General features: G+C 42.6%; 1 protein-coding gene and 1 long non-coding RNA gene across 24 annotated transcripts in view; both read left to right on the top strand.

Annotated features, from left to right (window-relative positions):
* KCNMA1 (potassium calcium-activated channel subfamily M alpha 1) overlaps positions 1-26,192 on the top strand; it is a 717,863-nt gene that overhangs the window by 386,481 nt on the left and 305,190 nt on the right. For 7 of the 23 annotated variants that reach the window (XM_049109052.1, XM_049109053.1, XM_049109055.1 and 4 more), the window contains exon 4: positions 20,796-20,819. The exons of the other annotated variants lie outside the window; for them this stretch is intronic. In XM_049109052.1, the coding sequence (XP_048965009.1) occupies positions 20,796-20,819 (24 nt within the window). The remainder of the gene's footprint in view (positions 1-20,795; positions 20,820-26,192) is intronic. 23 annotated transcript variants of the gene reach the window in all.
* Positions 869-19,406, top strand: LOC118354402 (uncharacterized). The gene is made up of 2 exons (XR_004814827.2): positions 869-981; positions 16,918-19,406. It is a non-coding gene; the product is annotated as an uncharacterized LOC118354402 (long non-coding RNA).

The raw sequence follows: 26,192 nt of genomic DNA, 5'->3' as shown, positions 1-26,192 counted from the left end.
CTAAGATGCCTCTCCCAAAGACTGGACAGCAAGTTCCTTACTGATGAGCCTAGATTTTACCTTTTTATCTCTCATGTAGAGAAGATTTTCATTTTGCCCCTTTTGTAGATGAATGCCACATGTTTTCATGTATGTGTTTAATCACCAATAATGCTGCAACGAAGTTGTTTTTTAGGATCATCTTGGGACACCTGAGGAAACAGGGGCACAGGGAAGTGAAGATGCTTGTCTAAAGGAATGTAAGTGACAGAGCTGCAATTCAAACCTGAATTTGTCTGGCTCTAAAATCCAGGCTCTCCCACTCTGCATCATAAAGGTCCAGGTGATACAGTGGTTAGGCAGGTATGGAGTAGTTCATAATACTCTTTTTTTTCTTTTTTTTTTTTTTGGAGAGCAGTGAGGGACATAGATCTCCTTGAGAATTTCATGGAAAATGTTCCTCTGGGTGGGCAGAGAACTGGGAAATGCCTCAACTTCACAATTTTGCATATTATTTCTGGGAGTCCATGGGGCCTCTGAAGCCCACCTGGGGATTAGTTAGACCTAGGGAAGTCTCAGGATCCCAGGTTAAGCTAATTAGGATCTTGGGAAGATTTATTAAAAGTAAAAAATTATTCATTAAACATTTTTAAAGAAAAACATTGGGTAATGGGGAGGCCATTTCCAGAAATTTCCTTCCAGCTCTTCAGGAAGAAAGAATAGGGATCAGGACAGGAAGAGGAGAGGAGATGAGTGAGAAGAGGAAACAGGATGGAAGGCATTAAGAAATTATCCAGCAAGCAGTAAAAGCAATTTGCATTGTGAATAATTAAGGCTGTTCAGACCCTACGGACTTGGTTGAAGCACTATTCACAAGCATTTTCTTTTCAGGTTAAAATTAATTGGAGTGTTGGTTTATTTATCTTTTCCCTTGGTGAACCAAATGACTCATCCTGATTTATAAATCTTCTACCTATCCACTCTCCATTAAGATCAGTGGAGGTGAGTGATTGACAATTTTATTGAGCTCCCTGGGGCCATTATTAGTAAGACACTCATGCTGGTGGCCAGATCAGTGGCTCTTAGAGACTTCTCTGGGCAGCAGAAGCTCCAGTTTCTATGAAAAGAAAAAGCAGGTAGCCTCATAAGGTCATTTATGTCTTCAGGTAGAATTTTTAAAAAGATTTTATTATCTATCTATCATCTATCTATCTATCTATCTATGTATTTATTTAAGATAAGAGAGAGAATGAGAGAGAAGGGGGAGGAGCATCAGGAGGGGCAGAGGGAGAGGGAGAGAATCTCAAGCAGAGTCTGCACTGAGCATGGAGTCTGACACGGAGCTCTATGACCCTGAGATCATGACCTGAGCCAAAATCAAGAGTCAGATGCTCGACAGACTAAGCCACCCAGGAGTCCCTGTCCTTAGGTAGACTTCTGGAAGGAAACTGGGATACATGGCTAAGTGGGTAGGGAGGGTTAGATCCAAGAGCTTGGGGATTTTTCTATTAAAAAACTAGATAGAATTTCAAACCCAAGAAGGATCCCTCTGATATAAGCTCTTATTCTTTGTGTTTGGGGAAGATCCCTTGAGACCACTTTATAAGCACAGGAGTGACCAGAATTCCTTCATAGGGCTTATCTCCTCTGCTAGACATTTTTAATCTCCTGAAGTTTCAGAAATAAATACGATGAAACATTTTTCCCAGCTTACCCCTGAGGAAGGTAGAGCATCCATCTCAGGCCCTGTTGGGCAGTCTTTGGAGATACTGGGCTCCCCGGTGATGTAGAGGCCCCAGAGCACATGGCTACTCCTCAGGCTCTAGATTCTGAGCACGCCAGGTATACTCTCAGCTCTGGTCCGGAGCAGTAGGGTGACCTTGAGCAAGTGCTTAAATTAAAGCACAGTTTTGGTGTCGAAGTACCTGCCATGTTTAGGGGATTAGAACAGTGCCTTCAGGGAGAGTTATTACAGTTATTTACATTCTGAGCTTCAGGTGTCCCACTTGTAGAATGGAGCTGAAAATATTGGGTTGTCATGAGGATAATGAGATAAAGCAGCGAGTGTACTTAAAAGAGTGTGAGGTAGATCATGCCTGTTCCGCCAGTGTTTGGCAGCAGTGGATCGTAGCTCCAATGACAGGAAACAGACCTGGGGGATCTTGGCAGTTCCCACATAGATTGGGGTTACTGAGAAACCTTATAGGGGTAGAAGCTTTAAAAATGCTGCTCTTTACCTGCTATATCCTATGTAGCTTCAGGTAGTGTCAACGTGTATAAGGCCCAGAACAACACACTTCGTGGTACCCAAGGTGCCAGGGAATTCCTAGAATTCCATTCCTGAGCTTATACTTCCTGGGTTTAGGATTTGTCCTTCTCCCATTCAAGCACAGTGAACCTGTGTGCATGTGCCTTTGTATATTAAGTTTCTGGTGCCAGCTTTACTGCTAATAGTGCTTCGAAGAAATGAATGTATTAGGCTCTTCTTAGACAAATTGCATCAAGATTGTCTTATGCTGATGGGAAGCGAAAAGAAATCAGGGCCTCTCTCTAGGCCTTGTGGGCTAAAAGGGTAAAATTAATTTATTAAGTATGTCTGTGAAGTAAAAGCTCTGGAGGCGTGACTCCAGGGCTGATTCAGGGGACGGCAGTGATACAGAGTACTGATTGTCCCGAGATGAGGTGAACCAGGCAAGTGGGCACTTTGAGTGCAGAGGATATGAAAGAGCTTGAGATGAAAAAAAATTTAATACCTTTTTTTAAAAAGGAAAAAGAAATAGTCTCATAAATGTTGAAAACTGACCCTACAGTAGAGAAAGGACCTTCTTGAAGTCATGGATATTTATGGGTGATTTGTGGGATTGCATGAAGTGGAATTGTTTCTGGGCTGAAGCAGTCCAACTGTGTGGTGGGGCTTAGACCCCCCTGCAGGGTCTCCTTCAGGGCTTCATGTGAAAATGCCCACAGGAGTCAGGCTGGACGGAATGCAGCAAGGGGCAGTGGGGCCTGGGGGGACCTGTCTGTAGGCCAACTCTAATGAATTATACCCCAGTGGGAACATGGAGCAGGTCTTTCAGATCTTCTATTTATTCAAGTGATTCTGGAAATCCATGTTTTGTTTTAAGGTAACCCTTCTAATTAAAAAACAAAACAAAACATGTGGGTGGCCATTTTGCAACTTTTGGCTGTAGAAGAAGCCAAGGAGCTACCTACTTTGTATGTGCAAGGAGGCCAGAGGTGTCCTCTGGCAATGGGGCAAGCCCCCTCAGCTGTCAAGAGAGAAGGAGACTTTCTCTTGGGGACTCAGAGGGAAATACTCAGCTCCGCTAAGCCTTCTGCTCCCCCCTGACAATGGTGGGCCTAGAATTCCATTCCTGAGCTTATACTTCCTCATCTCTTCTAGGAAGCATCCTCTAGCTTCTTCTAGGAAGCATCTTCTAGCTCTCCTATGGGTTTGAAATATATATATTTAAAGCATTATGGAAATGACTATTATACATAGGGTAGAATCTGGGCAATTTTTTAAAAGATTTTATTTATTCATGAGGGACACACAGAGGCAGAGGCATAGGCAGGCTCTTCGTGGAAGCCCTATGTGGGACTTGATCCCAGGACCCCAGAATCACAACCTGAGCCAAAGGCAGATGTTCCACCACTGAGCCACTAAGTGTCCTGAATCTGGGCACATTTTTAAAGGCTTTAAACAATCTTTTAGTCTCCTGACGTTCCTGCCCACCAAAGGTCCAAGGGGGTTGTGTATATATAGGTTGGTCCCACTTGAAAAGAAAAAAAAAAACTGAATTCAAAACAGAGACTGGGAATTGACTGCTCTCAGCACAAAAGGAGTTTTCTCATTATAAAAGATTCCGCTGCAAGCTTTCATCACAGTGTTCTGGTTGAATTTACAATAGGATTTAGTTTATAAATCAATTTGATCTACACATAATTTTCAGGAAAACATTTGCAGCACAAATTGAGGTGCACCTGCACTTCCTACCGTTTTTTTTTTTCCCCTTCAGTGTCTTTCATTTTCCATTTTTTTTCTGTCTGTGTCATCTTTAAGGATCTCTGCATTTTCAGTCTTGCAGTTCTTGGAGACTTCACAGCAAACTCACATATTGAGTCGAAGGTAGGGAGCTCAGGGGTGGTCCCCAAAACGTTTTCCACAAATGGATCATAATGCCCATTCCTTTAATAGGTACCAGTTGATGTTGGGAGGAAGTGATCACGAGATGGTGGGGGATGATAGGATGGATCTGGCATATACATCTCTGTAGCTGGTACAGGAAACAAATCGGGCTCATTGAAAAAGCCCATAACAAAGGCCTCTGCTCACGAGGTTTTCTCCTCTAATGTGGTGGAATGGGAGACATGGCTTAGAGTCCTGGCTCTGCTGCTCACTGACTTTCTGCCCATTTCCTTGTCTGTAAAATGGGAGCATTATGCTTCCCTTGAAAGACAATTGTTGACAACTAAATGAATGGTGTGTGCAAAGCCAGTATCCACCTTATGGTACTCATTTGGTAAATGCTAGTTCCTTTTTTTTTTTTTTTAATAAGTGAGTTCACAGTTAAAGAAATTCCTTCAAAGAAGTAATTCCTATTTAGAAGGCATGAGGAGGCTGATGCTTAGACCGTACAAAAGGTACCATATTCCATTTTCAGATACAAAAATTAAAACGGTATTTCAACATTTCCAAAAGCAAGAAGTGTCTTTAAAACTGATGGCTTCTTAAGGCTATAATTCACGAAGTTTGTTTCCCTTCTTGATGCTACAAAAAACAGTGGTCCATCTTAGAGATGACAACTTAAGTTCAATAAAATGGGGTCTTTATATTTTTGAAGGTGAGCCTGTCAGACATTACATGTGTAATATATAACTTCTTCCCCTCTTTTTTCTTCTCTTCTTCCTTGTCTTCCTTCTCTGTCGTCTTCTATTGTTTTGTTCATATTAACAGCTTTATTGAGATGTATCTCATATACCTTAAAATTTACCAATTTAAATGGTTCAGTGGTTTTCAGTATAGTCACAGAATTGTGCAACCATCACCACAGTCTGGCTCTAGAACACTTTCAAGTCCTCCAAGAGAAACTGTGTATCCATCATCACTCATCCCCACTTCCTGCCCCCAATCCTCACAACCCTAGGCAACCACTAATCTACTTTCTTTCTTATGGATTGGCCTATGATGAATATTTCACATAAACAGAATCTTAGAATACATGGCCTTTTGTGACTCACTTCTTTCACTTAGTATAATATTTCCAAGGTTCATCCATGTTGTACCATGTATTAGTATTCCACTCCAGATAATATTCCAGATAATATTCCACTGCATGGATATGCCAAAGTCTGTTTCTCCATTCATCTGTTGATGGACATTTAGGTTGATTCTACATTTTGTCAATTATGGGTAATATTTCTGTGAACATTTGTGTATAGGATTTTGTGTGGATGTATGCTTTTATTTCTTTTGAGTGCATACTTAGTAATGGAATTACGGGGTCACCTGATGTTTTCATCAGCATGGGCTGCCATAGCAAAATACCTTATACTGGGTGGCTTAACGCACATTTATTTCTGATATTTCTGGAGGCTGGGAAGTCCAAGATCAAGGTGCCAACATGGGCTTCTAGTGAGAGCCCTCTTTTTGGCTTGCAGACCTTCTCATGGCAAACTGTCTTGTGTCTGTTCTTATAAGGGCACTGATCCCATCATGACAACCCCACTTACATGACCTCATCGAAACCTAATTATCTCCCAAAGCCCCCATCCAAATACCATCAGCTTCAACATGGGAATTTTGGGGAATCGCAAGTCAGTCTGTGGTGTGCTCTCTGCTTAACATTCGAAATAACTTTTAGCTTCTTTTATTATGAACTCTGTTTTGTCCCCAGCTTTTATAGTGATCTTTATGAGTTTACTATGAGGTGGTGACTCCGCAGCTTGCAGATGCAAACACTGTGGCCATTCATCTATTCATTCAATGGAAACTTAATTATCTGATCAGTGCTGGAGGCTGTAAATCAGTGAGCCAGTAAACGTAATCAGGGGATGCTTATAATCTAGTAGGGGAGACAGGCAAAAAAAAAAAAAAGCAAATTAAAACAGATGAATATTAAAAGTCAATTTTAATCTGTAATCATGCTCTGAAGACAAGAGAGAACAACAGGCCAAAGATGGTGGTGGCTTGACTGAATGGGTGGTAAAGCAGAGGAGTTAATGAGAAAGATATTTTGGGTGGGTCTCACTGATGGGCTAGATGTAGAGTGAAGGAAAAGGAGGAATCATGGGACCTTGTAGGTGTTTCACTTGATTAACAACTTAAGGGTGCTGCCATTTACTGAGAAGGAAAGGGCTGCATTGGAGGGTAAGTTGTCTGTTGAGAAATTAGGATCTCATGGATGCGTTAAAATTGAGAAGTCTGTGAGACATGGAATAGGAAGTTAGATGTGAGAGCCCAGAACTGGGAAGAAAGTCTGGGCTGGAGTTATACTTTCAGAAAATATAAAGATGAGTTTGAACTCATGGGAATGTATTGCATCACTTAGGAGAAAGAGAAGAATGTGGCTGGGGTTGGCGGGGGAGGTGGGGTGCGGGAGGGAGGAGCACCCCCCTGTAGAGGCTGGGTAAAGCAGGAACAACCTGGATGGGAAACAAAGAGCACATCACCTGCAGGGTTGGGATGGCGGGAGCCTGGGGAGGAGTGTGTTTTGGGGCGGATGAGATAGTCCACTGCCAAATGCACATCAGGGAGGCCAAGGGCCCAGAGTCCCGTGTGGAGTTTGCTACATGGGCATTGCTGGTGTCCTTGCTAAGTGCAGAATTAGCAAGTGAGGGGGGAGGTCAGAGGGAGGTAGACTGAGAGAAGGAGCTTTTCTGGAAATTTGGCTGGCTATGAAAATAAGAAGAGTCAAATGTCTGAGTGGGATGTGAGATCAAGGAATGTTTTTGTTTTGTATAATAATGGGAGATGGCTGAGCAAGTGTTTATTTTGATGCCAGCACTCCAGTGGTGGGGGAGAGATGGCAAGAGCGCAGAGGCAGGCCAGAGCTGATAGAGCATCCATGGAGGGCATGCCCTTTTGGGGAATGAGGGAACCTGGCTCCTGGGAATGAGGAGGCACAGGGGGTGGAGGGGTGGGGGGTGCATACATGCAAACACAGGTTTGGAGGGCTGCGGGCAGGGAATATGGTCAAACTTGATCTGATCTCATGTAGTCTTCTTTCTAATGACAATATGAAGCGAGGCCGTGGGTGGAGCACGATGATGCACAGAAAGGCACGGGAGGCCAGAGAAGGGAAACTATGAAATAGTGGCCTTGGGGAATTGGAAAGCAAACCAATTGAAGAAAAGGAGCAGCTGGCCAGTTAGTGCTGAGTGTCAGTTTGCAGTGTGAGATCATGAATTTATAGTAAAAACAGTCATTTCAGTTGTGTGGTTTTATCCAGGGGTTTTAGCCCCACGGGGGCTGGTTGGAACAGAGGAAGAGTCCAGCCCATCTTGGGGAAGGGGCGGAGGGTGGTGATAATGCTGGGCTGGGGGAATCAGGCTGGACAGCCCAGTCATGAGGCAGGGCATGGAGCAAATGCCTGGCGGGGTGGTTGGCAATGTAGTTGACAATTTGGAGGTTTCCTGGAGGCTGAAGAAAGATGCCAGAGGGGAGCTCCTGAGCAGGTGAGCCCACAGAGTGAGAGGCTGTGGGTGAAGGACTGGGGATCTGAGGTGGCGACAGCGGGTGCTTTGTAGCTGCTGCTGCTGCTGCTGACCAGGTCCAGAGCATGACCATGGAGGTGGGTGGGGGGCGTGCAGAGGGGGTGTAGGTCATGGACGGTTAGCAGAGCAAGGAACCAAGAGTCCAGCATTCCCATGGTTCATCAATGTCGTAATTATAAAGATGATAGGAGCTGGAGAGGATGGGGAAGACTGTGAACTGGGAGCTGGGGCCCCATCCATGATCATTAGCTTCACTTCTAATTGAGTGTGGGGTTCTTATGTCCCGATTACAATTTTGAACTTAAAATTGACGTATGGGAATGAAAGTGTCAGAGATTCAAGTTGGTCCCTTGAAGCTTCTGCTTTATGTTCTTTTTAAAAATGTATTTATTCATTAGAGAGAGAGAGAGAGAATGGACAGGAGGGGCAGAGAGAGTGTGGAGCCTGATGCGGGGCTGAGATCAGGACCTGAGATCAGGACCTGAGTCAAAACCAAGAGTCAGGTGCAGAACTGACCGTGCCACCAAGGCGCCCCCATTCTTCTGCTTTGTTTTAAGGATGATTGTTTTGATGACCTGGTCCTTCAAGATGTGGGTGTCTCTGCTCTCACAAGTACTTTCTTCATGCTAGCTCTGCTGCAGCCTCAGATTAACACAGAGCATAGGCATGGAGGGTTAGATTAATGAGATGACGATGAATAAGAATTCCAAGCCTCGATACTGACAACTACTTTCCAGGTCTTCAACCTTAGCTGCATTTCCCACATGCAGGACTAAAGCTGTTCTTCCTCTTTGCAGGGTACCCTGCGAATTATACCACATTGTTACACATCATAATTGTATCATTGCACGTCATAACAATGGGATTTCAACAGTTATTATTGCACATTCTAATTATGTGATTACTCAGTCTTTCACCAAATTATGTAATTACATTTAATTATACCAATTGCACAAATAAACGATAGTCAACTACGAATTACTTAAAATAAAATCCAGAACTGTGCATACGTTGGCAATCGCCCTGAAAACAAGAATAGGAAACAAGAAAGGGGGAAGGCTTTATGGAACCAATTAGCAAGTGAAAGGAATGATGTGATCGGGGCAGATCTTTAAGGATCTTGGCAGGAGATCTGGAAGTTTCCTGTCATTTTTCTCTCCAACAGAGTGGTGGTAGGAATTGAGGTCGTTGAAGTCAAGAATACTGATGCACTGTTGTTATGTCTGGAAGAGGAGGTGCCCCTATTTCCTGAATAAAGAAGAGGAGAGAGAAAGAGTGAGCAAAGAGCAAGAGATACTGATGGGAGAGGGAGGGAGAGAAGCTGAGAGGGAGAAGGAAGAAGAGGGGAGAGGGAGGAGCAAAGGGACAGCCAGGAGAGGGGAGAAAGAGAACAAGTTAGACATTTAGTAATTAAAAATAGTACAGTATTGGTGTACCTGGGTGGTGCAGTCGTTAGTTAAGCATCCAACTCTCTTCAGCTCAGGTTGTGATTGCAGGGTCATGGGATGGAATCCACACTGGGTGTGGAGCCTGCTTGAGATCCTCTCTTTTTCTGCCCCTCCTGCTCGTGCTGTCTCTTTCTCTCTCTCTCAAAAGAAAAATATAGTATCACTTAAGGTGGAGCATAGAATCAGTGCTAAGAGAATTCATATTTATTATTTAAACTTTAGTCCTTGGGATCCCTGGGTGGTGCAGCGGTTTAGCACCTGCCTTTGGCCCAGGGCGCGATCCTGGAGACCCGGGATCGAATCCCACATCAGGCTCCCAGTGCATGGAGCCTGCTTCTCCCTCTGCCTATGTCTCTGCCTCTCTCTGTGTGTGTGTGTGACTATCATAAATAAATAAAAATTAAAAAAAAAACTTTAAAAAATTAAATTCTTTAAGAAAAAATAAAAAAATAAACTTTAGTCCTTATCTGACCCACTCTGATTTTTTTCTGTCCATTACCCTTAGTTTAGTTCCCCAAACTCCTTCTGAGGTTGTTACCTGAAGCTAGAACTTTAGGACTGACCATCTGTCACATTCGAGACTACATTTGTGAGACCAAAACATAATAGGAGAGAAACTCACTATTCGGAGCAGCAAATAAGTACCATCCTCGTCATGGTTCCTCATGCACATTGCCCTTGGTTGGAGGGTAATTGGAGTGCCTACAAAAACTTGAGGTTGTATCACAGGGACCAGTTGTTTCTATGGAGATATCCCAGAGGGGTGGTCTTGTCTGGGAACAGGTTTTCTCTGACGCAGGTCACAGAGCCAGAGGAGAGACCAGTGGTTATTGCACCCCAATCAGTTTTCTCAGCTCGTCTATGCCTCGGAGAAGGGCTACCCTAGGGCTTCTGGAGAGGAGAGGCAGAGAGCACTCTGGGGAGGTGGGACCGTGCATGCATCTGGGAGAGTGGGCCCGCCGCATTTGCGCTCTTACAAAGAGATATAATTGGTAGGTGCCATTTAAGCGTATATATACTTAGGGAAAATTACCCACTGGGCTTGGCTGAGTAACCACTGAGCACCAGAATTGCTCAGCATCTGCCCCAGGATCCTACAGCAGTTGACAGGATGAGGATTACTTCAAAAGTACACATAATGGCTGGGGTGAGTACTTAACACAGCTATAAAAATAAGTCTCTATGCTATTGAGGGTCAGGTTGGAGGTTCAATGTACTTGGTTAGCTTTTTCCTGTACATTAAAAATGAACAAAGCGCACAGCCACAATAAACAAATGAGGAAAAGTGTGCTTTTAAATCTAAAGTGTAGGCAAATTGAATTTAAATAAAATATTTTTTTAAAAAGATTTATTTATTTATTTACTTATTTATTTATTTATGATAGACATAGAGAGAGAGAGAGAGAGAGAGAGAGAGAGAGGCAGAGACACAGGAGGAGGGAGAAGCAGGCTCCATGCCGGGAGCCCGACGTGGGACTCCAGGATCGCACCCTGGGCCAAAGGCAGGCGCTAAACCGTTGAGCTACCCAGGGATCCCCAATAAAATATTTTTTAAAAGCCCTTAATTATAATGCTAAAAAATAAAATAATAATTAAAGTAAAATAAAATAAGATATAATGAAGGCATGTTAATGCCTTCGCCGGTGAGTTTGTGGAAGCCTCTTTTGTGGAAGCCTCTGAGATGGAAGCTAAAGAACCTTAAATCTAAACAAGGGCACCTGTCCTGCGGTTTCTCCATAGCTCCCGGACTGTGTTTCATTTTTGCTCTGTTACACTGGACATTCATTCCTGCGTGGAGGGTCAATGCCTATTGTGGGGAACCCTGAGCTATGGGAGAGGGCACCTAAGGTAGGGTGGTGGAGTTATGTGGGGAATTTGGAACTAAGAGAGAAGAGTTGGGCTGGAGCTCTGTAGCCCAAATATCTCTTTCCTCATCTCCCCAAATCCACCAGATCAAGTAAGGTTAAGCCGATGCTTATCAGCAGGTTTGCAATGGCATTGCATCTCGCTCTCCACTTCCCTTGTCAGAAACTTGGAGCATGTAAAGCAGAAGATGTGCAGCCAGAGCTGTTTTCTAAATGAGAGTGAAAGAAGCATAAGCAGTTTACACAAACAAGTCAACTTGCTGAGCTGCTATAATCTGCATTCCAGGTTCTTAGCCCAGAGCTGGTCATCCCTGGCTTGCCCTTTTAAACAGAAATGCCAATGCAAAGATGGAAGTGGAACATACTGATGTATACAGGCATGAGCTGGAACTGGCATCAGTCCTACAGAGGTGCTTCCCCGTTTAAGCATCCATGGTATGCATGTAATCCTGGCTAGAAGAAGCTCAAGGAAAGAGAGTCTACAAAATGCACCTCATAAATGTACGGAGCACCACACAGCTTGAATGGTTACCAGCAAAGATGGGAGGGGAAGGCCGCCATGTGGCCAATGAAACAGCCATTCATTCAGTATTTATCAGATGGTCATGAGGTCAGGTGCTGGCTTAGATAGCTATTATTAAGGGATCCTGACTTCAGTTCTGGTTTGCTTTCTCTAGGCCCATAAGCGGTTTCTTAATTTATTGAGAACTTACTATGTGCAACGATAAGCCCTTTATAAACTTACCTTATTATTCTACTCAGTAGCTCTACTGTGTTTTTTAAACTTCAGAAAGTTTAAATAATTTGTCAAGGTCATATGGTTACTAACTGAGATCAGAATGTAAGCCCCTGGTCTGAATCCAGGGCACTTTTTCTTAACTCCAAAATTATACGTCCTGTTGTATGCCAATATATATGGAGTCTTGGACAATTTCCTCATTGTAGCACACTTGGAGTGTGGGAGATTTGCATAGGCGGGCTCAAATTTATTTAGGGGTATTCCTTTATTAATATACATAGTAAGAAGATCTTTGGATTAACACGGAACAGGCTGCCAGTTTCTTATTCAAACGACCTAGAAAAGCAATTGACAAGAAAATGTTCTGTTTTGCCTTCAAGTAAGATTGGAAGTATGTGGTAAATCAAAAGTTATATGTTAAACATCCTCCCAGGTGCATTTATTATAGAATATTAAGTTATCAAGAGACTCCTGTTGGAGAGAGAGATGAAAAATCCCTTGACGTGGGTACAGAAGCCATACATAGGTAGGGACTGACGTGGAAGCAACCTCGTGCTAATGATCATGGTCTGGCAAGAGAAACAGCATATGAATTCCTTGTTTGCTTTTGTTCCTTCCCTTGATCCTCCATTTGTTTTTAAATTCATTTAGCAAAGCTTCCTGAGTACCTACCATGCATGTCTCAGGCACCAGGTTAGGCTCTGGTGAAGCAATAAACAAGACACATAAGTTTTCTGCTTTCATGGAGCTTCCAGTAGAAATGGACAAAAATTGGGGGCTTTGGAGGAACAGAAAGAAGGGGAGTGTGGTTGGAGCTTGGTGGGCAAGAAAGAGAGCAATGTGCAGTAAAGGAGACTTCTTTAGAAGCAAAGGAGGCACGTGCCTGGCTGGCTCAGCCGTTGAGTGTCTGCCTTTGGTTCAGGTCGTGATCCTGGGGGTCCTGGGATTGAGTCCCACATTGGGCTTCCCACAGCGCCCTCTCCCTCTACCTGTGTCTCTGTCTCTCCCCCTGCCAGTCTCTCTCTCTCTCTCTCTCTCTCTCTTTCTCTGTCTCTCATGAATAAATAAATAAAATCTTTAAAAAAAAAAAAAAGAAGCAAAAGAGGTCTAATTTGCAGGGAGACCTACCCAAGAGCAGACAGAAGCTTGGTCTGTGGCATTACTTTGAACAATGGCAGCAGCAGGTAGCAGTTAATGAGGCTTTACTAGGTGCCAGCAACCGCGTCTGAGCATTTGTCATATTTTAACTTATTTAAACATCACAACTCCGCTCCAGGAATTTTAAAACACCTCTACTAAGTTGAAAAACAATGAAGTCAATGTCAGGTTGATAATTCTAAGAACTCTAAGTATTCAGCAGGTTAGGACACAGCGACAATTTTAAATTATTTTTTTTCCAGTTTCAGTGATGATGTTGTTCTAATTTATTGCGTTAGCACCAATAGATAATTATTTAGCTGAGGAAAGGTATTTTATATTTGATGGGATTCTTGTTACGCTCTAAATTTAACTAGTGTTCTCCCTCCTTTTGGCGAAACTGGCTCCTTAGTAAATGGGTCCACCAAACGGCTTTGTCTTTTCTCTGTTCACACTATGGTATCATGTTGTTCATAGTTTCATCTGAGCAGAAGTGGTGTTTTGATGCCAACAAATTCGTTGCTACTCATAATAAACAAATATTATCATATCTTTGCTTCTCTACTATTAGTTAGCTCACACAGAACTGCAGATCATCTTTTTAGAATTGATTACACCGAGCATGATGTTTCAGAAGCTCGTGGCAACTTAGAAAATTATTACAATTTCATACCATTTTAGAAAATAATGCTGATTTTTTTTAATCCACTTAATATTTAGGGAGAATGATGACTAGAAGGAGCTGTTCATCAAAATATGTGCTGATTTGAGAGGACAAATTAAAGGAAAGTCAGTGTTAGCTGATTTAAATGCCTGGTTCAGAGATGATCTCAAATAGAACCTTCATCACATGTACAGCATGGGGTGAAAACTGTGCTAGGACCCATCTTCGCTGATGTAAGATTGCATTAAACATTACTGTAGCTTTTGAAAGTTAGAATATATTATTTTCAGATTACTTGAACAATGGAGCATGTTGATTCCTAAACAGTAAGATTAGTCTGTTGGTAAGCAGAATTTTTAGGTTCAGATGTTCATCTCAACTCCTGCCCCCTGTGTTTTTATGAGGACCCTTTAATTTGTTTCTTTCCATTGTTACTTCAACAGTTGATTTTTCGGGTTGTTTCCTGGAGAAGTAGACCAGCAGGAGAGAGCTGAGTTTACTTCCTAACATCTGACTGGCAGAAATCTCTAGAGTTTTAGTTTATGCTGCTACTATGCTTCATGTCGTGTTGGGACCAAGCTTTCTGATCTATAGCACAAACATCTACCATTTGAAGAAAAGAGAGATGAATGGAGACTAATCATCTGAATCATCATCTACATCCTCATATAAAGAAAAAAAGATAACACATCCATTAGTTTAAGAGAAATGAATTTTAATTGGCTTTAAGCATTTATTTTTGTGATGTCTAATGACACAGAGAAATCAAATGCCCTAGTGGGAATTTTTCTCTTACATGATTCAAAATCTCTCACAACCCTCCAGGGGCTTTGGCTTTTCACGGCTTATAGATCAGCTGGTTTCACTGAGTGGTGAATCTTGCTATCTCCAAGACCATCCCCATTTAAGGCTTCGAATCTTCTCCTGGGTGAGAATCACATCTAGGTGAGATAACCTGTAACTGTCCTGGGACACAGGAGGTGTCTGTATATCAGCCCATTGAAGACACTGCACCCTTTAAGGATTGTAGGATTATTGTAGCTGATATAATTGTCATACGATTTAAGTTTTCAATCCATACAGGATCTTGGGGCCATTTAAAGTCATGTCAGAAGATGGGATTTCTCTAGTAGGCTTGGCACCTCCTCTTGATGCTGTGGATTAGTAGTCAGTTTTCCCCGGATCCTTCCATTTCTTCTCTCCATCCTTGTATTTTACTTCTCTTCCCTAAACATCTGTTGAGGACCTCTTGCACAGACATGGTGTTAATGGAAACACAGACATAACAAACAAAGCCTGTCCCGTTAGGGAGCTCACACTCTAGCCAGGATGAGAAGGGGGTGAACAAACAGATAAATGACAACTGCATGAATGATAGGTACCACAAGAGAAGCACTCATAAAGAGAGGGAAAACCCAGGAAAGGGCTTAGTTACCTCCAGGTGAAGGGAGGATCAGGGAAGTCTTCCTGGAGGCAGTGACTACTGATCTGAGTGTTCAAAGGTGGATGAAGAGGAGTTTTCAAGGGAATAGCATGGATGTGAACCAGGAGAGTGAGTTCAGCAGTCTGTTCTTCCTTAGCTGGTGTTCATTCTTACAGATGCCAGTGAGTCATTCTGTGAGTCTCTGTCTTCTCCTGGTTAAGAAATTCCTAAAAGAATTATTGCAGTTAGGATAGGATCCTTGTGCATAGTAGGATTTTCCCAGCTCTTTGGGGAAGAGGTTTGATAACTCATGCGTTTCCAGGGCAAGCTGATCTACTTGTTTATCCTTTAAACAGCTTGAGAAAGGCGGAGGTTCCTGACTCCTTATAAACCCAAACCACTGCAGGTAATAACAGTGTTAGGTTAACAGCAGTGCCACATCTTCTATTTCAGGAAGGATTGAAGTGGCTCTTCCCGGGTTTTCATTTATGAGGCTTCAGTTTCAGGAGATTTTATTCTTTGCACATTTCTCCAATTTTCTTTTGTTCCTAGTAGAGGAAGCTTCTCGGAAAGATAAAGCAGTGGACATGTTCCTTATGAAGTCTTTGGCATTCTAAGGATCCAGCTTTACTGCTTCATTTTGATCTTGACTTTATTTCAATAGAATTGCCATGAACAAGCATTATCGTAGTAGGTAGAGTGGATGGCTAACTGTTGGGTGATTTGGGCGTGCTGCAAAGACCCCTATACCCCAAATATCTCTTTCTTACTTGTGACTTATCTGAAAATCTGTAATTATAAATTCGTTCTTGAAGTCTTTTTGGTTGTCTTTAAAAATCTGAGTAATTTTTAGTATCCCCTTGTACCTTAACTAAGCTGGTATCAGTTATGGGCTCCTTAAGTAAGGCCAGCGCTGAGCTCGAGGAAAGGAAAGAAGTGGAAAAATCAAGATAAAGAGTAGCTTTGTCTGGGACCAGCTTTATGTTACATGATTATTATAACATCAGTAGCATTATTCAATACAGCTTGTTACCTGACATCTGCTTATGTGAATGAATTCTATGGGTGAATTCTAGGAGCTTCCTTATCACATTAATGACCTATACTTATTGACAGTTCATTCTATCTTGAGAGATTGTCTATGATAATTTGCAAAGTTAATAAACGACATCTCTGCTTCAATTAGTGTTCCTCTGAGAAGGGAGGAAGAGAGTTAATATTGATTGATACTTCCAGTCTACCTTATGCCTCTTTTATATCTTTTTTGGATTGGACATGGTACTGTGCGTGTAACGTGCCAAATAAATATTTTTTAAAGAAATCCGTTCATATATTTTTTGGAGGCTCGTAATCACCACTGATGGGCTACTAACCTGACACCTGACTAAAGTAACACCAAGCAGGCAAAGTAACTGATTGTTTTGTTTTTATAACTTTATTTTGAAATGGTTTAAGGTTCTCAAGAAGTTGCAGAAACAATGCAGAGTTTCTGCGTACCCTTATTCCAACATACAGTAGCATGCTACATAGCCACAGCACATTGTCGAAACCAGGAAATTGACTTCACCACAACACTGTACTCAGGTGTGGACCTTTTTTAGGGTTTTGCCCATTTTTAGAAGCCCCCTATTTTCTGTATTGTTTGAGGACATCCTATCATTTGGGATTTATCATTTTCCTTCCCGATCAGAAGATAGTTATCTCCCATCAGCGCTAAGAAACTCCCTTGTGAAAAACTAATTTTTTAGAAGAGAAATGAACAAATGGAAAAACATACCCCCGAATTTACACAAGGTCACATTGAATCAATTTTTAAAATGGCATTAATTTCAGAATGACTTAGACCGAGGTTTAAAATCCACTAAAAACCAACTGTTATTCAGCAAACTACTTGTAAATACTGTATGTGTGGGTTTTTTTAAAAAAATCATGTTTTCTTTTTTTAGCTTCTCCAAATACAAGCATCCTCCAGAGCCTTGGTCAGTTCTGTTGATCACACTGTAAATGTGCTACCTACTGAAAAAGTTACTCTCACTCTGATGCTCATCTGAAATCGCACCCAGATGCATACATACGGAGGTGCACACAGTCATCCCTGTTCTTGGCAGAAGCCCAGACCTTGAAAGGAGCAGGTGAAGCAGATCAACTTCCTGAGTCGCTAGGAAAGACGGCGGGGACGTGAACAGGCACCCTGAGCTCTTGCAAATTCCCATTCGGTTTCTGTCTGATAGACAACAGGGAGAGTAATGGGGCAGAGGTGATGACTCCCTGATGCTGCTTGATGCTGTCACCATTTTGTGGAGTTGGGTGTGTGTATGTTTTTTTACCTACTGGGGCGGCAGTAGGGGGAGAACAGCTTGTGTTGGGTAATCATCTTTTTACTCAGCTGGGAGAGAAAAGGAGAGGCATTAGGTAGCTGAGAAACATTCACCCTCTTCCCAGACAAGACATACTTACTCCTTCCTCCGTTCTTCAGAGGCAACAGACCCCTAGGTGGGACCTTTTATCTTAGCTTTAGTTAAGACCTATTACAGTCTTCTTTGGAATCTGTCCCTGCGGCAGCAGCTGCCCCACAAAGATGCCTTCCTGCTGAGCTGCCCATTTCCTTGAGTGTCTGCTAATTACGCAGCAGCAGTCACTTTAGACGGTCCCAGTCGGGCCTTCTGCCTTGAGTTCAGCTCATCATGTTTTCTCCTTCTCAAGTCCCCAGTGCAGAGGGCTCACGTCCCCCCAGGTCAGCATTTGTACTCTGGTCCTGGCTTCCAACTGGAATGCACTTGGAACAAATGAGAACCCACCAAGGAAGTAGGGCCACAGGGTCACAACAGTATACAAGCAGACCAGTTCTGTGTCTGCCTCATCGGCTGAGGGTACAACGTCCCACCACATTTGTCCTTGAAAGTTGGGCTAACAAAGCACCACACTTAATAACTTCTAAAGGGAGAGCACATGCTCACACATGGCTCTCTCCCTCTTGCTGTCTTGACTCCAACTGAAAGAAAGCCGCACCCCTCAACCCTCATGTTCTCAGCAGCCGTCTGAGATCTGAGGGAATTTAGGTCTCTAAAGAAAGACTGGATCATGATGCTCCTAGAAGCCTAGATGCACAAAGGGTTTGATAGAACATTTAGAAGACAGTGGGGTAGGATGCGTGGTGGTATCGCTAACCAAGGTCTTTAGACAATGAGCAGAGGAGGTGAAGGCAGAAGAGATGTTAGCTGTAACTCTTGCCTAGGTGTGCTCACATGTAATTTGTCTAGAATCTTTGACAAGGGTCTAGGATGTTCACGTGCCTTCCTGCATTCAAGGTACTGAAATCCGTCCAGTGTATATAGATTTGAAGCCTAATTCAGAGACTGCTCTCCAAAGAAGCTGAGAGAATGGCTTCTTAATAGGGTAGGTCCTTTCCAAAAATGAAGAGACACATGCCCTGTGACACAGACTGTAATGGCGGGGAGGGCCACAGAAGGAGACGTAGCCACGTGGTTAGGTGCCTGCCATAGTAAGACTGGGGGTAAAACCCCTTTCCCTCAGGACACCTGATAGCATCCTCCCCTGAAGAAGGGGCATTTTCCAGGATCTTAGGATGCTTTGCACTGCAGCAACAGTTTTTATCTTATTATCTCCATAGGTGACCTTTATTCCTTTGGAATTTAATTTGACTAATTAACCTCTTTGCCCCCGCCCCCATGTGCTCCTGCTTCTGATTCCTTCTCCGCATCATTACCGGGGTTGACTTCCTATGAAAGGTCATGGCCTTATTCTCCTGCATTTAAGCTTCTGTAGGATAAGATGAAGCCTAGACATGCTACCACCAAGGTACATTTGCAGTCTCTGTCTGACCCCATTTCTTGCTGATCCTACAGTCTACTTAGTCTCCCGTCATATGGAGGCCCCTCCCTCCATTCCCAGGATGCACTGTGTGCTCTCTTGCCTCCACGTTTCTGCCCACACTTATCCCTCTGCTTCAGTATATTATCCTGCCTTCTGTCTCTGACAGATTTTACTCATGACTCATAATCCACCTCAAAAGTTTGGCAGAGGCCACCTTTTCCAGAGCCCTTGGTTTCTTATCTGTATTTGACTACTAATGATCGTAATAGCTAAAATGACACAGCATTCTCCATGTGCCAGCGACTAACAGAACAGTTAGCATTGACTAACTCATTTATTCCTCTCAACAATCTGAGGAGGTGGATATTCTTTGCATTTTATACACGAGGAGGCTGAGGTCCAGAGAGATTAAACAACATGCCTACGGTTCTTCGGTAGATTTTTGAAGCAACGCACTGTTGCATATATATGCTTCCAGAAATTAAAATCTAGGTAGGCTCTTCTACTACATGGAAAAGGACCGAAGAACAGGAACCATGTTTGATTGAATTTTGTGTCCCCCAAACTAGCATAGTGCCTATCTCAAAAGAACCTTGGAGAAATTTATTGAATGAATGTATGGACTATTATAGTCTTGTTTCAAACGATAATCTTTTTGAAAACATGTCATTCAACTTAAGCCTATAGGTTTTTAAGCAGAGAGAATGAGTTGTGACCAAGTGGAAACAGCTGCACCTTCAGGCGCGGGGAGGCTGGTGCAGGGAGCAGCCCTGTACTCCTTCCCTACCTGCATCCATTCACATGTTGCAGTGGTGCTCGAGTCTTGATGGATGGTCAGCTCTCAGGGAGCATGTGAGGCCGAGACAGCACCCTGCTCCTTCACGAGGAGCCTATGTCCCCCCCAATCCCCACCCTGGGGCTGTGATCATACCTATAGAGGAGAAGACTGAGCTCCAGGAGCCATTTTGAGATGAGTGCCTGTTTTCCTCCCACTATTTCCAATCAGAACCAGGGGGGAAAATTGTCACTTAGGGCTAGACCACACCATCCTCTGCATTGTGTTCAACGTGTCAGAGATCACAAGAGACAAAGGGGGAGGAGAAAGGAAAGCAGATGTGAAGGAGGCAGTTCCCAGGAAGGCAGTTCTCAGATACCCCATGTGGCCTTGACATCAGAGGGGCACTTGATGGGCTCCTGCTGAATCGGTACTATTTTTCTTTGTTTAGGAAAAACTTTAATTTTTTTTTTTTCTGATCAATGTTGATAAAAGGTGTGTTTGGGGAGTCTTACCTGTAACTAAGGTTTTGTGAAATGGTTAAGGTATGTGTGGAAGAACTCACTTCTGACCAGCCATCCATGCTGGCATGAAGAAAAGATGGCACCCCTTGGGAGTGCGTTTAAATTAAGGGTCGTAAGTGCCTTCCTGGGGCTGTAGTGGCATAGAGTTACCTAGTTTGCGCTGCCCCGAGCTTTCATGACCTGGTTGGGTTGCTCCGCTGCCTTGTTACACCTCGAGAGTCACCACGAGTTCTGTAACCAAAGTGTTAAGGATGTTGGCACTTAACTGTCTCTTATTTATCTGACCAGCTGAGCTCTGCTTGTATAACAAACTGTAACCACAGGAAATCATGGTGTGTATTTTTATGTAACTGATGCCTTGCTTCTCCTGAATTTTCAGAATTTTCAGAACATCTTAAAAATTATGGTTGATGTTAAAGACTCTAATGAGGTTGTTTGTTGAAGCAACATACATTATAACAAGACATGCATTCGAAAGGATGGCCAGGGAAACCATCTCATCAGCGTGATGACCAGTTCTGTCCTCACCTTTCCTCCTCTGTCTCTCCCCTTCCTGTCCCCTACGCTGCCTCTTCTCGCGTGTAATGCCAGTGCTCTGTACAGTGTTCTGTTTAGAGTGGTTTGAACATTTTTCTGCCCGTGTCTTTCATTGCTAAAGTAACTCACCTCTCTCATATCGACTCTTACCCAGGAGCCGCACTGCAGACTCTTTGATGTAGGTCTTTTCTGCATGGCAGCTAAGGCCAAGCTGTGGTTTTCATTGCATGATGCAACCTTGCCCTTTCGGTTGTCGCCTCCAGGTTAACCAAATCCTTTTCCTGCACTGCCCATGCATGCTGCAAGCTTCCCCACCAAGGCCCGGACCTGAATGTAGTGAGCACTGGGCGCATGTGTGGAATTGATGCGGTGAGCATTCCAATACACTAAAGCGCTGGGATTTAGTGTTTTCTTTGGACATCTTCATGGGTCCTCAGTTTGCTGTGATACCACGAAGGCCACTCTGTCCCTTGAAGACTCAAGACTAAAACAATGGGAAACAGAAAAATAAATATCCTGTTTTTAGATGTATGCTGAGCAAAGGCTACCATGGAATTTAGAAGCAAGGGTCGGTTTTCCAAGTAACCACTAAGCTGATGATCAGCCCTACAAATTCCCAACTCTGCATGGATGTGCTCCAAATGACGAATTATGGTACCTTATCACATTTTTCTGAACACTGTTCCCTCATTTGGTTTTGCTTAGATTTAATGAGATTAATAAAAATCTAAATGTATATCCTTAAAAGAAAAGCCAAAAACCTCTTAGGCTAAATGTCCTGAGAAATACAATCGGTGGCCTTTGTGTTTATTCATTGTGCAAACAGGAGTGCCACTAATTCAACTTTAAAAGATGTAAAGCGGTAGTACTATAAAGGAATACCATATTCATTGGAACATGTTGGCATTGCATTCAGTATTACTGATTAGTAATTGTGATCATTTTCTCTCATTAAGATATATTTTTGCCTTAGCGGTGTCTAATGATTCCTTTTAGGACTGGTTTTCTTTTTTTTTTTTTTTCTCTTTTTTTTGCTCTGTTTTATCCTCAGAATAAACTTTAATAAAAAATAATTGTTAAGATCTTTTTTTGAACTGGATATTTTACTATTTCCCATAAATAGATGCTTTACATTTTATACATACCTTGGCTGTCATTTGAGAATAATGACAGATGGGCGTTCCCAAACTCTGATAATCCTATGGCAGGAATGAGAGTTCCTAGAGAATTCTTGGTGGAACCAGCTTTCTAGAGCCTCTTAGATTAAAACTCTGCACTAAGCAGTCATAATGACACAAAATTGAAAGCTTCATATCTTGTGTTTCATTTTTCTTCATGAATCCTGATTTTCTCATATCCAAGGGATTTAGTAGATTAAAGTTCTTTCCACAATGTTTTTCTTCCTAGTCTGCTAAACATATCCTATTCACCCTATAGAGATAGACTTCACTTAGAATTTAATAACCTGTTCTTTTGGTAACCAGTACAAAGCCCCTTTGAATGGAACCATTTTCCTTTTTGACAGGAGCTTAGATGGAATTATAGTGTAGACCTATGCAGAGCAGGTGATCCTGACCAGCACGATGACATGCTCTCACTTTACCAGAGCTTTCCTTCATCTGGGGGTTTGGTGAAGGAAACAACTAATTCTCTTCTTTGGGATTCTTTAGTAAAGGGACCCACCCCTTGTTCTGAGAAAAACACAGTGCTTCCAGATAAAATGAAAGGATTTCTGAAACCCGACATCGGGTGGGGGGTGGAATAGATGGATTCATTTATGGAGACGAAAGAGAATCCTAAGAAATCAGCTGCCTAGGGACATCCTGGTTCCCTCAGAGAGCTTTTATTTTTACAGTAAGGGGGGAAACAACTCTAGAGAAAATCAAAGATATGGCAACAGAATTAAGAAGGGGAACTGCAGAAGGAAGCAGGGAAAAAGAAACTTTACCCTGATGAGTGTACAATTTGTTACTTTCTGACTGTGAATCCAGAAGTCAGGTGGACACCATTAATATGGTGGAAAGTGCTATTATTTCTGAGCTATGAGCAGGACAGTTTTGATAAGTGATTTCCAGTGCTAACCAGAAGCAAATGGGAAAGAAAAAAATGAAGGAAATGTTCCTAGAGGTAAGAAGTTATTTTCATGAAGTAGTTAAAGAGGAAATTAGAAGAATATACACTTGAAGTTATGATTGTATAATCATAGGGTTTAACAAGCCATTACTATTTTCCGTGTTAATGATGACAATTTGTCTCTAAAGGTAATTTGTCACATCTGATTTTCCGTGGTGATGTTGGTCCCCACTGCTCAGGTCACTTTATGGCATTCCTAAGGCATGACTCCTGCTTTGGACTCAGCAGACTCATGGCTTCTAATCAGCAACATCTCAGGCTCTCCTTTTTGGCTGTGAGGCTGCTGGGCTCCCAACAAAACTCCTAAATAGGAATACTTACAAAACTTCCACGCCTCAGCTGTCAGCCAAAGACAGAGCTAAGACACAGCTATTTTATTTTCTTGTGTAATATAAAGGTATAATTGTTTTCTATGCCAGATATCAGAAGAATTTGTACCGGGTCTTTCTCAGTATCTTCTTAGAAAGAAATTCTCAACAAAAAAAACCCAACCTCAGGATGTCAGAAACAAAACTATCATAATTATCCTTTAGCATCACATATAAATTCGTGGGGCGCCTTTAACAAATGCCAGTGTCCTGGTGGTGAGTATATATATGTTATGTGACAGTGTTTTCTATTCTGCAAAGTGAAACAAAGCAGATAAACAGAACCATTGTTTCTTTATGTAATTTTTTCCCCTAATGCTTTTGAGCCTCCCCAGATCAGTACCAGGCAGGCCTCTAGCATTGGTGCTCTTTGTCATTGAAGCTCTTCAGATGAGACCACCGAGGAGATGTGTGCCATTCTGCTTAGTCAGATGTGGCTGGCAGATTGCAGGATTGAAACTTTAGCAGATCTACGTGCCTTAGCCTGCTGTCAGGAAATTGGAGTTCCATGAAGGGAATAGGAAAGGGATCTGTCTCCTGCATCTTCATTACCCCCATCTGATTAGGCTGTCAGTCTGGGTCCCAGAGCAGGCTGGGTTTGGCTGTATAGGTTAAGTAGTTTTGGCTTTCCCACTCTAAATCCTTGTAGGTAGACCCATGGCAAGGAGGCATTGCCAAGGTCAGGCTATTTAGGTGTGTCAGGATTACAGTAAAGCCACGGAGCTGGACGGGGTGGGAGCATAGGGCATAAGCTAAGTAGGAGACTAGTAGGATGACCAGGGAATACCCAGAAGAATCCAAGACAGACATCAGGAGAAGAAGGCTCAAACATGGGAGTTTTGAAGCCTGCACCCAATAACAGTTTAAAGAGGCCCCATAGTGATGTGAAAGACTGTTATACTGTGGGAATCCCAACCCACCTGCTCTACCTTAGGAGCCCCTACCATTCTCTATGCAATTATGAGACCATCATAATTTACTTAGGAAGCCTTGAGCCCAAAGTACCTTGAAACTGTGCCCCTAGGCTGCTTCCTCATGGTTGCTCTCTCCTTTAGAAATGGTGACAGCAGGCAATTGCCCCCCAGTGCCTAAGAGCTGACTAGTGGTTATTACTGGCAAGAGATGATTGTCTATGGGCCTCTTGGCACATGTGTGACAACATTTGATATCCAGTGGTGTTAGGATGAATCTGCTTTTCTTGCTTCTTCAGGTCTCCTTTTTTGTAGGCAGAGAGTAGTTTGGCTCCAGGGCTCAGAGCTCCTGCAGCTCCCCACTCCCCATACCAGGCATTGTGTCTGGTTCCCTGCTCTTCATTCAGACCTGAAACCTCCATCTTCTCCCTATTTCTAATCACCTTACCCAAGTGATCCTATTTTGTGGATGGCCCCAGGGTGAGGTTGGAGTAGAGAGCATACACTTGTGCTGGTAGGCTGTGGGTATGTGCACATGTGTGTGCACATGTACCACCCACATGTACCACTCTACAACTGTACATGCTCATTGATCCTGCCCTTGAAAAATTCTTAGTCTGCTCTGTAGTATTTGTATGTGTGTGTGTATATTTGAATTCTCTACTCATCACATCCCTCTACTAGATAAATAAATTTACTAAAGAAGAGAAGGCTGGAGTCAGTGGAGGTAGAGAAATAAGAGTAAGGAGCAATCAGTCATGGGTTCTCAGACAGTTCAGTGAGAACCAAAGCAGCACTCATTTGGCAAGACTCTGTTTTATGTAGTAGCTTAACTCTGATTTATTACATAAAAGTTGCTGGCAAATATGAACACTAATTCTAGTCTGGTAACAACTGTGATTGAAATAATTGTAGTCTGTAGACAAATTGGAAAAAACAAACATTAGTGGGCAGGTTGTCTTGGACATCATTCCAAGAGTCCAACAGTGAAGAAATACATGATCTTACAGACGTAGAATTGGAAGAGATATTTAGAAGACATATGACCAGTTCATCCCCTGCCTCTACTCCAAATTCATGGTAAGCCAACCAGGCAAATGAAACTCTCTCTTCTGCTAAAGACCCAGGAAAAGAATACACAACCTCCTGTGACCACTCATTAAAGTGACTCATGGCTTTCTCTGTCAGGAAATCTTGGTTAATTATTTAGTATTTATGAGACTATGTGGCTGCCTTCATGGAAATATAATTTCCCTGGTGTTTCCTCTTTAGTATTACCCAAATGTAATACTGTAATATATAGAATGACAGCAGATGTTAGCTCACTGCACAACTTATTGGACATTTGAACTGTGTTACAACACTCAATAAGGAGGCAATAAAGCAGGTACAAATGGAAAATTAAGTGTGAAATAATTGATTCTATCAGTTTTTGTTCCTTTGGATAATTGCCTTTTTTGGCATTTTTCTATAAATAGTTCTTATTTATCACTATTGTTATTAACTGAGTTTTAAAAATAACTATCACCTGTTCAGCACTTAGTCTTTACTCAATATCTGATTTCATTCTTGCAACAGCCTTTGAGGGTTGTATCCTTATCTCCAGTTTACAAATGAGAAAATCAAGGCGTGGTGGTCAAATTATTTGCCTAAGAATATACAGTTAATAATGATAGAGCTGGGATTTTTTTTTAAGATTTTATTTATTTATTCATGAGAGACACAGAGAGAGAGAGGCACAGACACAGGCAGAGGGAGAAGTAGGCTCCATTCCATGCAGGGAGCCTGACATGGGACTCGATCCTGGGTCTCCAGGATCACACCCCGGGCTAAAGATGGTGCTAAACCGCTGAGCCACCCAGGCTGCCCTAGAGCTGGGATTTTAATTCTTCCATTGAATTCCAAAACTACCTAACTGCTATCCATGCTTATGGTCAACTTCTCAACTTCAACAGAGAAAATTGGGGCATCTTGAGGGCCATCCATCTTTAAGCAAATGGATAACACAAGCAGAGGAGCTTACCTCCTCAGTGGATGGGGTCAGGTTCCATGATGCCAGTACCCCTCAGAGGCCCCAGAAGCACTTCTGGGGGTTAGTAATATCCTGTACCCACATTTTGCTCTTATTTTACTTATTTG

This window comes from Canis lupus, chromosome 4, assembly GCF_003254725.2.
Source record: "Canis lupus dingo isolate Sandy chromosome 4, ASM325472v2, whole genome shotgun sequence".
NCBI lineage: Eukaryota > Metazoa > Chordata > Mammalia > Carnivora > Canidae > Canis > Canis lupus.
The sequence above is the reverse complement of the archived record's forward strand: the minus strand, read 5'-3'. Positions and strand labels throughout refer to the sequence as shown.